The sequence below is a fragment of the Eublepharis macularius genome, chromosome 10, assembly GCF_028583425.1.
Source record: "Eublepharis macularius isolate TG4126 chromosome 10, MPM_Emac_v1.0, whole genome shotgun sequence".
In the NCBI taxonomy this organism is placed as follows: Eukaryota; Metazoa; Chordata; class Lepidosauria; order Squamata; family Eublepharidae; genus Eublepharis; species Eublepharis macularius.
This window is the reverse complement of record NC_072799.1, coordinates 26,784,436-26,801,578: the sequence shown is the minus strand read 5'-3', so window position 1 is coordinate 26,801,578 and position 17,143 is coordinate 26,784,436. Positions and strand designations below refer to the sequence as shown.

The following is a 17,143-nucleotide window of genomic DNA, read 5'->3' as shown; positions in this document are numbered from 1 at the left end:
AGCACGTACAAACACACAGGCAAAAATTCTTATGTGGGGACATGGTAAGAAATTACACTCCTTATTTTGCTTTACCGCTGCTAAATTGCAACATGGATTTGATATTCAGTAGAGGAGGAGTTTAGGTTTTTTTTTTTTCCTTTCTGGGATTAGGGGTGGGACTAAGGAGCCCCTGAGTTTGCTTATAAGGTCCCAAGCTGTGTTCAGGCAATTGTGGCTTGCAGGGAACTGGTCTGCTGTCCGTTAAGCCCCATTAAAGAGCAAGGAGATCGTTCAGGCTCAATTCCTGTAGCAAGAGAAGAGCAGGACAGAAACCGAAGCAACATGAGTACCGCAGGCAAAGTAAGTAAACACTTTCCAAGCTGATTCCTCGCTGGTGTTCACAGAATGCAATGAAATAGAGCATTCATTGTCAAAGGCAGGAGTCATCATGCAATTTCTGTGTAGATTTCTGCTGTGCTCATGCTTATTATTACATTAAAATGTGACTTAAAACACATAGAAGAGAAAAAATAACAACATTGAATCAAGTTGTTGACAAATATTTAACACATTTTTCAAATTTATCTGGCAAGATATAACTAAGAGAGGAAATCATTAATGGCACGGGATTTTTTCTAAAGTATTTTTAAATATATTTAATATCTAATTCCTTTTCCATAATTTGAGGAAGGGTTCAGATTGATGTTGCTATTGGATACTTTTTGGATTAAGATATTAAATAAAATCATGCCACGTTTCATAGAAATCTGACATTTTAGCAATTACTGTTAAGCTACTCTAAACTGATGTCAATTTTTATACCGTAGCTATTTGCCACAGTTCAGAGTACCAATAGAGATAGAGATTCTGCAGATTTCTATTTGCTATGGGCTGCCATCAATTTGTTACAAGCTGCCATCAATATAAACACTATTAATCCCTTAGAGAAGCTGCACATTTGTAACAGAAGTACAACATCCTAATATAACACTAAGTTTTTAATACTGCAGAAGGATGCAAAGTTAAAAACTCATTTGATGTAGAGGAGTTCTCAACCATAGGGTTTTTAAAAAAAATATTTTATTGGAAAAATCGTATTGTGAAAAACTCACTATAGAAGGTGACAGAATTCCAAAATCAAGTTGCATAAAAATATACATTGAGTTATACAAATCTTAATCGTTAAGTTAACAAAATGTAATTAAAATAACAATGATCGTGAAAGGAATATGGAGAATCTTCGTTCTTTAAAAGTTTTGCCAATACTGGATACCATTTATTCAGGAAATTTGACTCTGACATGGGATACTCATATGACCTCCTAACATCTGCTATTTTGTCGAAGATTATATAATCCCACAGGTACATGTACCACTCCTTTATCTCTGGTAATGGTGGGGGGGCTTTCAATGAGAGGCTATTACTTCTTTAGCTGCCAATAGCAGCGTTACCATTAAATTTCTCCGTATATCAGTGTCTAAATCCGGGAAAACATTCAACAATATTGATTGTATCGTGAATGGAATTGTATGTCCAGTAATATGTTATTTGTTGCACAATCTTTTTCCAAAATTTAACAACCACCGGACAAAACCCCCAACAATGAACAAATGTAGGTAATTACCTTCGAAAGCATCTTGAATGTTAAAAGAAGGATAGGGAATGATCCGTCAGCCAACATTAAGTCCCACTGATTTCTGCAGCCACCTCTAGCTTAGCACTTTCCTTCTGGAATCCAGAACACTTATTTTTAGCTGGTTTGTGCCCAAAATTTATGTTTTAATAAAATAATTCTTCTTGTATCATATTATTATTCTGAATGATCATAAAGGACCATGGAGTAAACTCCTCTTTTTTTCTTTCTTTCTGTTTTGGAGATGCTTAAATGCACTAAGAAAAATATGACAATCTTTTAGAAAGATTAATGCTGATTCCACTTCGAAATTGTGCCTTGCTTTCCTTACTTCAGTGCTGTTTTCACGAGTATACGCATTACATCATCTTCTATTTGTCCTGTGTCTGTATTTTGCAATGTTTTGCTATGATCTTTCCCAAACCTGGTTTGGCACATCATTTTTTGAAAGATTGCAGTCCAAGTGCCCTTGGATGTTGTTTGGATAGGAAGGTGTGCATTTTTGCAGGTCTTGCTCACATTGGCACAATTTTCTTTTCCCCATCTCCATTGCACCCACTTTTTCCAACACCGGAGGTCTAGGGGGCTCTAAAAAAAAACAGGTTGCTATAACACAATAAAATTATAGTGATCTTTAAATATTTGAAAGGCCGTCATTTGGAGGAGGGCAAGGAGCTGTTCCAGTTGGCAGCAGAGGGTAGGACCCGAATTACATGCACAAAGGTACCGGCTAGATATTAGGAAAAACTTTTTCACGGTCAGAGTAGTTCAAAAGTGGAATCAGCTGCCTAGGGAGGTGGTGATCTCCCCCTTACTGGCAGTTTTCAAGAAGAGGCTGGATGAATACTTGTCAGAGATGCTTTAGACTGATCCTGCACTGGGCAGGGGGTTAGACTAGATGGTCTGTATGGCCCCTTCCAACTCTATGATTCTATGATTCTATGATCTGTTGCCACAATCTATTGGCTCACAGCTTTCATTGAAAGAAAAGTTTCTAGGCTTTTTCATTGCAGAGTTATAAGGGGAAATGTCCTTCTTGTAATTCTGCAATGGAAAGGGAAGAGATTCACTTTTTAAAAAATGAAAGCTGGAAGCTAGTAAATTGTGGCAACAGACTGTTATAACATTACTGCTCTATAGCAACCTAGCAACTGCCTTTTTAAACAAAACCAGAAGAAGCCCTCTGGTGGTGTGTATGTGGGAGGGAATGAATGAGGCAAGGAATGTGTGGGATTAAACTGCTATGTGAATACTTCATTGTCAACATGAATGCCTCTCCATTCACAGTGGCAGTGAAAGTCATGTAAAAAATCATCACCATGTGAAAGCAGCCTAAATTAACACACTGTATTTGGACAAACCAGATTGTTGAAAGTTAAATTCTTTGCTGGGATTGGAGATTGAGCATATAAAATTAACATAATATTTTTGTTGTGGTACATCCATCCTCTGGAGAATTTAAAGTCCAGTATTGCTTGCTATTAGAAAAATCTTGATTGTTTCCCAGGGTTCAGGGAAACACCCAAATCAGTTTTTTCCTCAGGAAAGACAAACTGACCTTTTCACCCCAAGAAGACTCTTTCACACAATCACCATGGTGTGTTTGATGTTTCCCTTGGCTCTTGATTCCCAAATTCAAGGCCAGCATCAATGCTAAAAAACCAGATCTCCCCAGGGCCCAATCTTGTCAGAGAAAACATATGTAACATACTCAACAAAAGCTTCTGTTACAGAAATGTCTTAGTTACAAGCTTTGTTTTTCTGCATTGTTAGCTAAAGGAGATTTGCTTACACTGGAAGAGATATTTAGCCAGCTTTTATTAATGGCACATTCTTTTTACTTTGTTCCATTTCAAAGTTGTAGAATGTCCATACAAAACATGTCTTTTCTGTTCTCTAATGTTACCTTTTTACCTTTTTTAATGTTAACACATTTTTAAAAAGTCATGTCCCACTCCCAGATGAAAAGGAGCTCTTAGAGAACAGTAGGCTTAGCTTCTAAAACAAATTCTGTCACTTCACTCACCACTGCTGCAGGTTACTAAAGAGACTCATACTGGATTGGATAGCTGCCAAAATGTTGATCCAAGTTATCCTGCTGGGGAAACTGCAAACCTTATTGCTTTTTATCCATTGTCTATCAATTAACACAGTTATTTCCTTCAGACATTTTTGGATGCTGTAACAGATAATGGTTTCTGATGTATTTACAGTTTTTGCATCATATTTAGTATCCAGGGATGGCCCCCCCATGTGCATCAAAAATTGGACCAGTCAGGGCTAGGAAATAGGTTTCTGCAAATCTAGGAGAACCCCTGATGTACAGAAAAATCAGAATGGTTTAAGATAAAAATCTGAGGTGGTATGTGTCTGCACATTCACAGACATCACTAAAAGGGAGTTGTATCCTACCAGCTTTTCCACAAGTGAAAGAAAGAGGGGGAGCCCTTTTCCACCACAAACAATAAGGGTGTGTGCTTTAAAAATTCAGTTTAATGTCGTTTTGATACCTCAGAAAGGGCATGGTTAACATTTTCACAAAATTTCACAAGTGTTATCATTTCGTAAACCCATTTCAGGGAAATGGATTGATTCCAGTGGATGGAACCTACCCAATTGATTTCAAAGGGCAGTAGCCTAGGGACCCCAGGTCTACCACCCATTAAAACCAGTGGAAGCAGACCTAATCTCTCAGCTCAGATTCCTGGTCTACCCACCATCCATTGGAATCTGGATGCAACTGCCCATAGAGGCCAGGTCTATTTTCACTGTTTTCAAAAGATGGTAGACCTTGCATCCAAAGAACAGGTCTCTTCCCATTGATTCCAATGTGCTGCAGACCTGGTATTTTCCATGGGAGGTAGATCAGGCAAGCAGATTCAAGACAGTAGGTCTACCAACCATTAGAATCAACATGGGTAGACAAGGTCAACCACTCAAGTGGAAACAATCCAAAACAACCCCAAAATTTCTGGACTTTTGTTTTGGCAACCGTGAAATTTCAGGAATGCCTTCTTTTGTTTGGTGTATTTCTGGAGCCAGGGAATTTTAGGCACTGTTTTAGATCAGAAATATCTGAATGCACACCCCCAATAAACACTTTGTCATGGAGCCCATAAATCATTGTACTAGTCCTCCATATCCAAACAGATTTGGATATGCAGATCATTTGTCACTTAATAATAGGGGGAGGGGGAGAAACAGCTTGATACCCATTGGTAACTTGCATGTCTGATAGATGCCCAACCTAGACATAAAACAGCATGAACCCACTTAGGTTGTGTCAAATCCACAAGTCCAGCACTGAGAGATTTGCAGTGCTGTACACAGCAGAAATATACCTTTCAAAGTCCATTGAAGCACAACTTGGGGGGAAACAGGTTTTAAAAGCAGAAGGAAGCAGAAGCTTTGACATTTTCCTTCCCCCAACCTCTTCCTGCAGTGATTCTGTGGCAAATTCTATAACAGCAGAAACTTGAAGTCTTGTTGATCAACACACCCAAATTATTAGGAAAGTTTAAAAATGGGATGTTTTTACTTTTCTTTCCTGAAATTAGGGCACAAACTTTGCTTTGGGCCTGTGGTTAGCATTCTACTACAAAGGATGGATAAGGATGACTGAAGGTGTGTGAGAATTCCCCTCCCTTCTTTTCTGTACTTGAAGAGGGATTGTATTCAGTGACAGCTAAGAACATAAAGGGCAAGGTACACATGATAAGTAAGACTTCTCCATATGTTTTAACATGCCTTAGGGAGGAGAGACATTCAAGGGGCATTCAGGAACGTATCTAGGCTTGCAAACCGTATGTACTGGTATAAGGACAATGGTTTCAGGTACAAGCGCAGTTTCTGCTTAGCTAATGAATAAGATTTCTAAGCATATCGCAGTGTAACAGGCATACAAAAGTGACTTGTGTTATTTTTTACAGGTCATAAAATGCAAAGCAGCCATTTGTTGGGAGATTAAGAAACCTCTAGTCATTGAGCAAATCGAAGTAGCTCCCCCAAAGGCTCATGAAGTTCGTATTAAGGTAAATGGCGTTGAAGTTAATGATACACAAACATAGGATAAATTCTTGCAGTGTTATTTTTATTGTATTGAAATAATTTAAATATATTACAACGTGAATATTACAGAGTAAACACGTAGAGCGTATAAAACTCCGTGGACAAATGCCACAGATTCCATATTAACTATGGTTTGCCTTTTCCATTCCAATCAGATTTGCAGTTCCGATTTTCTGGGGCAGTGAATCCACAGTTTGCTCTTTCAGATATCATAGCAAATTATGGTTTAATTGTAAGACACTAACAACACAAACCTACGTAGAGTCGCTCCAGTCTAAATTAATTAATTTCAATAGAATAACTTTTCATAGGATTGCAGTTAATTAATTCTAAACCATGACGGTAGGACACACACATTTATAAAAAGTCACCATTTTGTTTTAGATATTAAATTTCTGCTCATGAAATAAGGAAAAAACATGGACACTGTTTCCTCCTTCCATCACACTTCTATACAGATTGTGGCCACAGGGATCTGTCGCTCCGATGACCATGTGATCAGTGGTGCATTTACTATGCCTCTTCCAATGGTTTTGGGCCACGAAGCAGCTGGAGTTGTGGAGAGCGTGGGAGAGGGAGTAACTTGCGTGAAACCAGGTATGAGCCAAGATGGTTATGAGATAAACAGTGTGGATTTTAGCACTCATGCAACCCTGCAGATACAAGGGTGGAACAGCTTTTCATGTGCTCCCTAAACAGGCACTGATGACAATTTAAAATTTGGAAACATACGTCACAAGTGACTCTGTATATGTTTTGTCCCAGGCATGTGTCTTCAGTTGTTTTTTTTCCAAAGTTTAATTCTTCATCGACTGTGCACACTCCAGCTCTTAAAGGGCTTTATTCGATTAGGGGACTTTCCTTTAAATTTTGGCTAAATTGTTCAAGTAGCTGGATCCATGACTATCATCTCTAGATGTGTGTCCTACAAGGTTCCTGAGTTACTGAATTTCTATATATTACTGAACACACACACAAGTATGTGGATAATTGTAAAACTTTTAACTCTTGATGTGCTTCTTGTTGTTCCTAGGAGACCATGTTATCCCTCTCTTTGTCCCACAGTGTGGAAACTGCAGTTCTTGCCGAAGTACTAGAGGCAACCTTTGTTCTCAGAATGAGTAGGTACCATTTCTTTGTCAACTGGCATCATATCTGAGGGTCAAACAGAGGAAACACTGGAAGATCAATGACTAAATATTTTAAACACCTCAGTCTGGATCAGAGCCCATACTGAGGGGTGAAAGGAAGTTTAATTCTTGCTCCCTGGTTCCTTACCAGCACTCTAGTGCTGTTATTAGCCCTCAAAGGAAAATAAAGAGGAGCCTATATTTTTCTTTTCTACAGCTAGTAACATCCTGAAGAGGACAGTTTGACAGAAGAAACCACTTGGAAGGTTAAACGTCCTCTTTCACTTCAGGCCATGATGATATGAACTGGGGTTGTGTATGCCTGAAATATACCTCTAAACTCTTTTAACAGATCTGTGGTCTCTTCTCTGCTTTAACCCTTAGTATCTTTTCATGAGGTGGGGGACGTTGCATTTAATCCAAAGGAGAGGGGCCTGAATTAAAATGAAATCTAACCAGTTTTCTGTATCTGTGCATTTATTGGGTTTTCTGTACCCTCAGAACCAAGCTACAAGTGACGAATTACACTTGCCTGGCAAGTGAACAGACTCACGTGTATTCCTCCCTGTTCACTTGCCCTCCACTTGCGCTCCACCACTTGCCCTCCACTTGCACTCCACCACTTGCGCTGTGGTGGAGCACAAGTGGAGGGCAAGTGAACAGGGAGGAATACACGTGAGTCTGTTCACTTGCCAGGCAAGTGTAATTTGTCACTTGTAGCTTGGCTCTCAGCTGTAGCCTGCGTTATACATCTAGTGCATACGTGAGTGACTTCAAGCCCTGCTTTCTTGTCTCTGAAGCATTTGGAGAACAGAGGGGAGGAAAGAAGCCAGCAGGGCCAGATTGAGGGGGGGCAGGGGGTAATCTGCCCCAGCGCTGCCAAGGAGGGGGTGCTGGGCACAGCTGTCAGCTGCCAGGAGCATGTGGGCGGCCTCCCAGCCCCCCTTGCTGCCTTTTGCCTGCCCTGCAGGACAGGGGGGCGGCCGGCTTGCCGCATGCCCCCTGTCCTGCTGGGCAGGCAAAAGGCAGCTGGGGGGGCTGAGAGGCCACCCATGCCATTTGCCTGCCCCGCAGGACAGGGGGCAGCCAGCAGGGCAGGCAAAAGGCAGCAAGGGGGCTGAGAGGCCACCCGCACCTTTCACCTGCCCAGCAGGACAGGGGGCGGCTGGTTGCCCCCCGTCCTGTGGGGCAGGCGAATGGTGCAGGCAGCTTCCCAGCCCTCCGCACTGCCTCCACCAACTCCATGGTGCGCCAGGACACCCAGCTTGCCGCGCGGGCGGCACGCTCTGCCCTGCATGATGATGTCATGGAAGTGACATTATCATGCAGCGCATGAGGCACTGGACTTGGAGTACCCTGGACGCCGGCAACTCTAGATCCGGCCCTGGAAGCCAGGTATTGCTTTGGTGGACAGGAACTTACCCAGTCTAATTTCTGGTGCTGGCAAAGTATCTGTCTAGCTTGGTGTGCTCTGTTGAGCTTTGTTCTCCAGGATTTCACTCAGAAGTCTTTTTCCAATGCCAAGATCTGTGATCCTGTGACTAAACAGGGTTGGCCCAAGGATTTTTGGCTCCTTAGGTTGCAAATGACTTCACCATCTTCTCCCACAACAGGGAGAAACAACCACCCATCCTCCCCCTGCTTTATCACAAGGAGGCAGGAAATGCCCACCTGCCCTCCTCATTCCCCTGCACTGTGGCAAGGTAGGAAGCAGCCACCCACCCATCTCATACCCAGAACCATGGCAAGATGGGAAGCCACAATGGATGGCACCCCAGGCAAAGGAATGGAGGGAAAGGACCAGGGTCCCTCCAGGCAAAACAACAGTCCCTTAATACAAGGAAGGCAAAAGAGCCAACCCTTAAGTGCCATGGGGGGATTCTCTGTACAGCAACAGGTCACCGAAGGGCATCTCCAGTACAAGTTCTCTCTGTGTCTCTTCCTCATCTTTTTTTAAACTGGCAGTCTGCTTATTAGGTGCAGCTTTTGGGGACTGGCAACATCTGGAAAACTGCTAGGTCATGCAGGACTGTGGTTAATGTCTGCACATGGAAGCTCCATTGGCAGGCTGCATGTTTACAGGAGGAGGAAATCCTGTAAGAATTTGCAGTTATGGAACCAACATGCTCAAAGCCAGAATCCTGACAACACAATCCCATATCCTCCTCAGGGGTTCTTCCATGATTGCACTATATGCACTAGTAAAGATTTGGACTCAGGTCTTTCTAATTCAAGTCCTGAATGCTATTCTACCTCAGCAGGCCTCTGCAATAGCACCCTCTTAAATATCTAATTCTTTCAACCTCTGTGTGTCTTTTTTCAAAAGCCTTAGTGAACCACGTGGATTAATGCCCGATGGCACCAGCAGGTTTACTTGCAAAGGAAAGAACCTGCACCATTTCATTAGCACCAGCACCTTCACAGAATACACAGTGGTGCACGAGACTTCAGTGGTCAAAATCGATGCTGCTGCTCCTTTGGAAAAAGTGTGTCTGATTGGCTGTGGATTTTCCACTGGTTATGGATCCGCTGTTCAGACAGCACAGGTGAGTTCTAGAGCACGTTTCAAGAAGATAACCATTTGACCTGTGTTTGAAAGAGAGAGTGAGAAATTTTATCTACATGTTTAAACTAGTAAGTGATAAGAAATCACAAACCAATTATAAAATTAATCAAAGGCAGTATAAAACAAACATGCTGCAACACCAATTAAAATGAAAAAACAATTCATTAAAAAAATATCCACACACTACTTAAACCAAATCCACTCCCTTACAATATGATATATATTTGGATAACCTGTCTGATAAGGACATAAGAGGAGTCCTACTGGATTGGGGCAAAGGCCCATCTAGTCCACCATTATGTTTTCCACAGTGGCTAACATGATGTTCCCAGAAACCCAAAAGTGGTACACCAGAAGGCAATAGCCCATCTCTGCTGTCTTCCAGAAATGGCTTTTGATGTTACATTTCTATAAAATTCTACTGACTCTTTACAAAGGTTTTAAAATAATTTTTATAGACATCTAAGCCATTGATCATCCCATGGCTCTGACTAACCACTGGTTTTTTCCATACAACAGTATGCTTCCTTGTGCTTGGCTTATATTTGCTGTTCCCAGATCTTTTGATATTCTGTCCATGATCCTGTCCATGATTCTGGACTTACCAGTGAAGTCATAACTAGAGATGGGCACGAACCGCATTAAGAACCTCAAAACCCCACGAAAATGGTGATCGCGTGATTGTGACCCGGCGGATCGTGATTGGCTACAGCCAACGATCCAGCGGTCGGGAGAGGCCTGGTTCGGGGCATTCAGGCTCTGTTCAGGAAGCCAGACACTCAGGCGCCAGCAATCTATTCCCCTGGCAACAGAGCCAGGGGAATGCCTGAGCTGTGTTCTGTCGCCCTGGAAACCCGAATGGAAGCCCAGGTCTTCCTTCCAACCACGGAGCTGCAAAGCGGTTACAAGTTGGAAGAAGACACCCAGGGGAGGGAGGGGGAAGGGGGTGTCCTGTAGCCACGGGAACTCCAATCTCATCCCTGCAAACCCTGATAGGAAGCTCTGATGGCCAAACACAGACCTCCTGTGTTGCTGAATGGGACCCATGCTTATAAATAGCCGTGGTCTCCCAGGCTGGGTTTCACTTTCTGCGAGCAGTGGAGTGGGACAGAGCTATTGCTTGCTACTTGCTCGCCTTTGGGGAGAGAGACTGAGAGTACAATTGAGCTTGGCATCACCCACCATTCCTGTATCGCTGGGAACACCGGTGCGCCCTGCTTTGCCCTCCATGAACCACGATCCAGTTCGGTTCGGGAACGGGAGATGTTCATTGCTGTTCGGGAATTCAGGATCGTGGTCTGCACTGAATCCTGATCCACTGGTTCGATAATTTTTTTTGGTTCGTGCCCATGTCTAGTCATAACTCTGGGCCCCTCCAGTTCCTGTCACATGACTCTGATGTAATGTGGTTTCCTGTTATATGCTTGCAACTCACTGCATCTTAGGCCTGGAAAGATTGAAGACTGCTGATGTGAACTACTGGCCATCACTACATTTATGCCAGTGAATTTCTTAATTATGTGAAGATGTACTTTCTCTTCTTTGTCCTGAATCAGTTCTTTTGTGAGATTCCAAGCTGGGACCCCCCTCCAGGTGGTGGCTAGAGATCTCCCAGAATTATAACTAATCTCCAGGCCAAGAGATCAGTTCCCCTGGAGAAAAAGTGCTCCAGTTCTTAGCCCTACTTTTAGTAGCAGCCAAAGCAATTTACCTCAAGTGTAATTGGAAAAAGTTTGGTGTTCAAGACATAAAGACATTTAAAATTTGTTGGCCAGTTATGGGTTTGAGAATTCAAGGAATAAGTCTTCACAAACATGCTTATAAATCTAGTAAGACTTCTAGTAAAATAATTAAAAATGTCTTTTCAGTTCAGCTTCTTAAGAAATACAATATCTCTGTTCCATGGGGTTTTAAATACCTGTGGCCATTATGATAAAGCAGTCATCAAGGGGAAGATATTTGCACTGAAACAGTCATACCAGCAATAAAATGTGTTCTTGCTGTAGTCTATCTTTATCACACCTGTTGAAAAGAGGCTTTTGAAACTGTACTGGGAGCAACGAACCATACAACATTCATTGATATCACGGTTTTCTAGGTGGAACGTGGTTCTACTTGTGCTGTCTTTGGCTTGGGAGGAGTTGGTCTCTCGGCTGTCATGGGCTGCAAGGCTGCAGGAGCTTCCCGGATTATTGGAGTTGACATCAATAAAAATAAATTTGCCAAAGCTAAAGAGATGGGAGCCACTGAATGTGTCAACCCTTTGGATTACAAGAAGCCCATCAATGAAGTATTGTTTGATTTGACTGGTGGTGAAGGTGTAGATTATTCATTTGAAGTGATTGGACGCACAGATACCATGGTAGGTGATTTCAGAAACTGTTATATTTATCTATTAGTTACAGATAGATCTTTCTGATAGTGAATGTGATCTACCAGATGATGAATGTTGTGATCTGGAGTTACTTTCATCAGGAGCAGCGTTCTCTGTATCATTAAATTATTACAGTGTAGTAACTGGATCTGGTACTTGGTATCATACTTCACCATCAAATAAAAGTCACAGCCAAGAATTATGTTACCAATTGCCCAGTAAGTCCGAAAGGACCCAAGGGAATGTCGTGTATCTCAGGACGATAGTAGATGAACTTTTAGAGTTCAACTATTTTAATTTTGTCCGGGTTCATTTAGCAAAGTTCTTTGGAACTTATTCAAAGGCTGTTTGTAAATATTTGACTAAATCAAAGATATATCCTTGTTTTATCTCAGACTGCTGCGTTGGCTTCCTGTCACATGAACTATGGAACCAGCGTAATTGTGGGGGTTCCTCCGTCAGCATCTGAGATCTCTTTTCACCCAATGCTTCTTTTCACTGGCCGTACCTGGAAAGGATCTGTTTTTGGAGGTAAAATCATGAGTCTAATTCATTGCATGAAATGTAACATTCAAGAAACTTAAATGTCCTTCAAAGGAATGATACAGAACATGGTAAGAAAACAAGAGCAGCCATACTGGTTGTTACTTCTGCACTGGTGGTGACCATGTAAATGCTAATCAAGTTCTCACAACCAGAATTTGCAAACCAATATCAGATTCTAGCATCATATTCTGGTTAAGATGGGAATCAAAATTAGCATGAATTTAGTTAGTATGGGTAGAAGTGTAACAGTAAAACATTAAAGCAAACAAGATAAAGGATAGGAGGAATTCACATCAAAGAGGTGAAGAGAGAGTACGTATTTGTGAGGCTCTCTCTAGCTATGAAAAACATATCCTCAGAAACTTGAGCTTGATGAGATATGAGTTGCACTGGTCGTTCCGAGTTCATATCCTGAGGGGAAAAGGTAGCTGTGTGGACTTTCCCTAATCTTCTCCAGTTTTATGAATATTTTTATCACAGATATGTAATCAATTGAGAGGCGGAAGCCTATGATAGGTAGAACAGCATTGTTCTTTCAAGTCAAGTCAAGCAAGCCTTTATTGGCATATATAAAATATAAAAATTTTAAATACAGAGACTCCATACAAAATGAGATTAAAATACAGACAGGAGCAGGGCAACAGTGCAGCAAAACCAGTACAGAATATTACTTGTCATGGCGTATAGCCATGGCACTGTAGAGAAACTTAGCTGCTATTTCAGTTATTTCCCCATCTGGGTTGTCAAGCAGGAACTAAACTTTAAAATCATCAGAAAACTCCAAAAGTTGGGCTAATATAGGATGTAGAAGATCCCGGCGTGGCGCCAGATAAAAAGGGCACTGGAGAAGAACATGGGAAACAGTTTCAACACAGTCCATCAAACAAGGACAACACCTGCTATAATAAGGAATCCCATGAAATCTGCCAGATAAAATGGCTGAAGGAAGAACATTAAATCTGGCCAGAGAAAAGGCTCTACGTAAATTGGGAGCCAGGAGTTGGTAAAGGTATACTGCTGGGAAACTTACATTAGGGAAAATCCCCAAGTTTAGGGGAGAACAAGTTCTATTAGCAGAACTATAGAGAGTTTGTAACTCTAATCCCAAAAGACTGTATTTTATTTTTGAGAAGGCCTCAGACTCAGATAGCAGTGATAAAGATTCTATAGATAAGTTCAAGGAACTTATTTTACCTTCAATACAGGCTGACCAACTAGAGTTGGCAAATTCCAATAATAAATGGTACGTATAACTGGGGAGATCAGAATTAAAATGGAGTTTCAACCAATATTTAATAGTCTGAAGCCATGCCTTGGTGGCCAACAAATTTTGACCGCACTTGGCAGCACATATACTAAAATTGGAACGATGCAGAGTAGATTAGCATGGCCCCTGCGGATTGTTCTTTCATGTCTCATATGCCACAGAAAGTAGGATAGCATCAGTGATTCCCAACGTGGTTTATAATCGTCTGATTTAGAACTTCAGGAAAATCAAACTCCTCAATAACATATTCTGATTGATCTCTCTTGCTTTGCTTGTTTTCAGGCTGGAAGAGTAAAGATGCTGTCCCTAAACTAGTTTCTGATTTCATGGGGAAGAAGTTTGTTCTGGATCCATTAATAACTCACACTTTACCTTTTGAGAAAATCAATGAGGGATTTGAACTGCTCCGGTCTGGAAAGAGGTGAGTTTTTTTCAATTTTGCTAGCTATGTTTGTATATAATTTTCAGTTTTCTGTGTTGCACAGTTTGGAAGGTTACCACTAGGCCAACAACCAGGCCAAGCTTATATGGAGCCATTTTGTATGGGAACAGATGAGTGGTATGATGGTGGCCACCCTGGTTTTATTCCATGATGAGTATTCAAAAATGCCTCTGCCATCACATGAATCTCAGATCGCCTATACAGCACTCCTAAGGTGCTGCTAGTTCGCTCTGATAGAAGTCCCGGAGCTGATCACATGGGAACTACCATCATATGATCAGAAGTATCATTCATAGTAGGAGTTCATACTCTTCCCTGTCACCACTGCCCAGTGGGACACAGTGAAATGCTAGCAGTTCTTTTGGGATTTTGGAATATGGCTTGCCAAATTCATGTATCTGTCCTTTTGTTTCAGCATCCGCACTGTCTTGACATTTTAAGGACTTGAATAAAAGTGGAATGACAATAGCTGAAGATTGTTCTCCACAACTTTCTACCGAACCATAAGTGCCGTACATTTGGTTTCTTCTGTTCTAACACCTATATTTGCTTAATGGACTAAATGAATGCTGAATACTAGGGTGAAATTATAGAATTTGTCAGAAATCTTGATTATATTTGATGAGATTTGAATCAAGTTGAAGCTTTGCTAACCTATAACAGGGATTAGATTAGCAAAGCTAGGAAGGCTATGACATCACCAATTATTGCCTTGCTATATGGTCAATGTGCTTATCTTGTACACATCTGAGTTTTATATAAAAGTGTCCTAGATGATACCTCTTGCATTTCATGGCCTTTGTGTTTACAATTTGTTTTCTTTCTTCTCACGTATTTACCATCTCTGCGACCGTGTGGGCTCTGATTCATGAAAGCTTATGCCACCATGAATATGTTAGTCTGAAAACTACTAAGGTTCTTTTTAATTTTGTGAAGCACAGAGTAATACTACTATCTTTTCGGAATTTGTTATTAAATTTTAAAAAAAACCTCTCTGACTGCAGAGTATAAAACATATCCACAGTTGAGAGGTTAGCTGTCCAGGAGATGGCAGAAGTCATCTCTCTAATACAGACATGCATTCTTATCCTTTAAAAACATTTCTTCATAAGGATTTCCCTTTGTTTCCAAATAAATCTCATTTCTTAAAAACTTTGCCTGTAATTGTTTGTTTTTGCTCTTATTTCAGAGAATTACATATTATATTGGATTAAAGACAAGACTTTAAAGACTTTATCTATTTAGATACTAAATAGATCTATCCAGGGCTTTTTTTTCTGGGAAAAGAGGTGGTGGAACTCAGTGGGTTGCCCTCGGAGAAAATGGTCACATGGCTGGTGGCCTCGCCCCCTGATCTCCAGACAGAGGGGAGTTGAGATTGCCCTCCACGCCGTATGGCGCGGAAGGCAATCTCAACTCCTCTCTGTCTGGAGATGAGGGGGTGGGGCCACCAGCCATGTGACCATTTTCAAGAGGTTCCGGAACTCCGTTCCACCGCATTCCAGCTGAAAAAAAGCCCTGGATCTATCTATTTAGATACTAGATACTATCTATTTAGATACTAAATAGATAAGTATCTAGGTTAAAAAATCTGTACAAATAATGATCCTGATCTAGAGATTACTTAAAGGTGGAGTGCTCAGACACACACACAGAATTCCTCCATCTATACAAGTTTCTCCATTAATTTTAGTGGATGAGCCCAATTTCCCGTTGCAACAGAATGTGTGTGTGCAAGCAAACCAGGATTATCCATTTATATAAAGGGGGACTACCATCAGTCAAGCACTTTAGAACCCCATGTGTGCATCTTGTCTTTTTTTGTTCCTTTGATCAGCTTAGAGGTAGAAATAAACATTAATTCAACTGCCCCCAATTAGATAGGTATATAAATTGTTTGAAGACTGCAATATATTTTGATATCTGGCTTTCTAGGTATTCAACAGAAATAAAAGTGACACATCTTATCTGAATTTTAAAGCAGTTTACAGTCAAAGATAAAAACAATGAAGTACAAGTAATATAACAGCCAGGTAAAGAGCCCTAACATGAGGAATCAAAACACATTGGAAGGATCCATCTGATGAGACCAGTTCAGCAGTCCTTGCAAAATGCCAGTAAAAAAACTGGCATTCAGATCCATAGATTAGTTCCCTTACCATGGATTTCTGCACCTGGCAAGCAGAGGGCACAGCCAGCAGTCCTGTTGAACTGATCTCACTTTGCATGTGTACTTATTATACAGGAGAGTCAGTTCTTCATATAAGTGGATCTCAGTTCACACAGGGCTTTAGAGGTAAGAATGGTAATGCTAGTCACCTCACAGGAGGGGTCTGCCAAAGTGGGCCTTGGGAGCAGGTTGTCCTCCAATGAAGACTCATCATCCCACATTAAAACAGGGCAGTCCATGACAAGAGCCCAGGTCTACCCCCCACAGGAAATAATGCTCTTTTAAATTTTAAAAACATCAGGATGAGTAGCTGTGTTAGTCTGTCTGTAGCAGTGGAAAAGTTCAGTAGCACCTATGTGAAGAAGTGAGCTGTGGTGCACGAAAGCTCATACCCTATCACTAATTTTGTTACTCTTATAGATGCTACTGGTCTCTTGCTTTTTTCCACTGAAAAGAAATAGTGTATTCATTGTCAAAGACAGGGGTCATAAAGCAATTTCTGTGTAGATTTCTGCTGTGCTCGTGTTTGTTATTACATTAAAATGTGACTGTATGTTCTCTTATAAATCAAATTAATAAAACTATTATTCTAAGTAATCTATCTGACTGATTTCGAACTCCACATGAGTAGGATTTCTCACAAAGGCAAACCCCATTCACCGGAGAAACAGCACTTGTGGCATATGTTGCCAGAATCAGAAAGGCAGATCACAGACCTTCCGTGGAGGAAATTAACAATTTGCAGACATTTGATAATTAAAGTGCAGACATTTGATAATTAAAGTGCACCTTGCCAGTTTCTACTATCATTCATAATATATTAATTCACGTAACATACAAAGTGCGTAGTGCTCGTTCATCAATTAATACAGTGACAAATAGATAATAAAAAGAATATCAATAGCTGTACAAAACTGATAACCTTATAACCTTGGCCAAATCCACATTACTTCTTTTTTTCCGCA

The 17,143-nt window shown here is 41.1% G+C and overlaps 1 protein-coding gene across 1 annotated transcript; it reads left to right on the top strand.

Annotated features, from left to right (window-relative positions):
• Nucleotides 1-201: 201 nt before the first annotated feature.
• LOC129336535 (alcohol dehydrogenase 1A) lies at nt 202-16,775 on the top strand. Its single transcript, XM_054989663.1, has 9 exons — nt 202-342; nt 5,545-5,646; nt 6,142-6,280; nt 6,717-6,804; nt 9,140-9,359; nt 11,478-11,741; nt 12,149-12,284; nt 13,849-13,987; nt 14,424-16,775. The coding sequence occupies exons 1-9, from the start codon at nt 325-327 to the stop codon at nt 14,446-14,448; spliced, it is 1,131 nt and encodes a 376-aa protein (XP_054845638.1). The 5' UTR covers nt 202-324; the 3' UTR covers nt 14,449-16,775.
• The last annotated feature ends 368 nt before the right edge of the window (nt 16,776-17,143 follow it).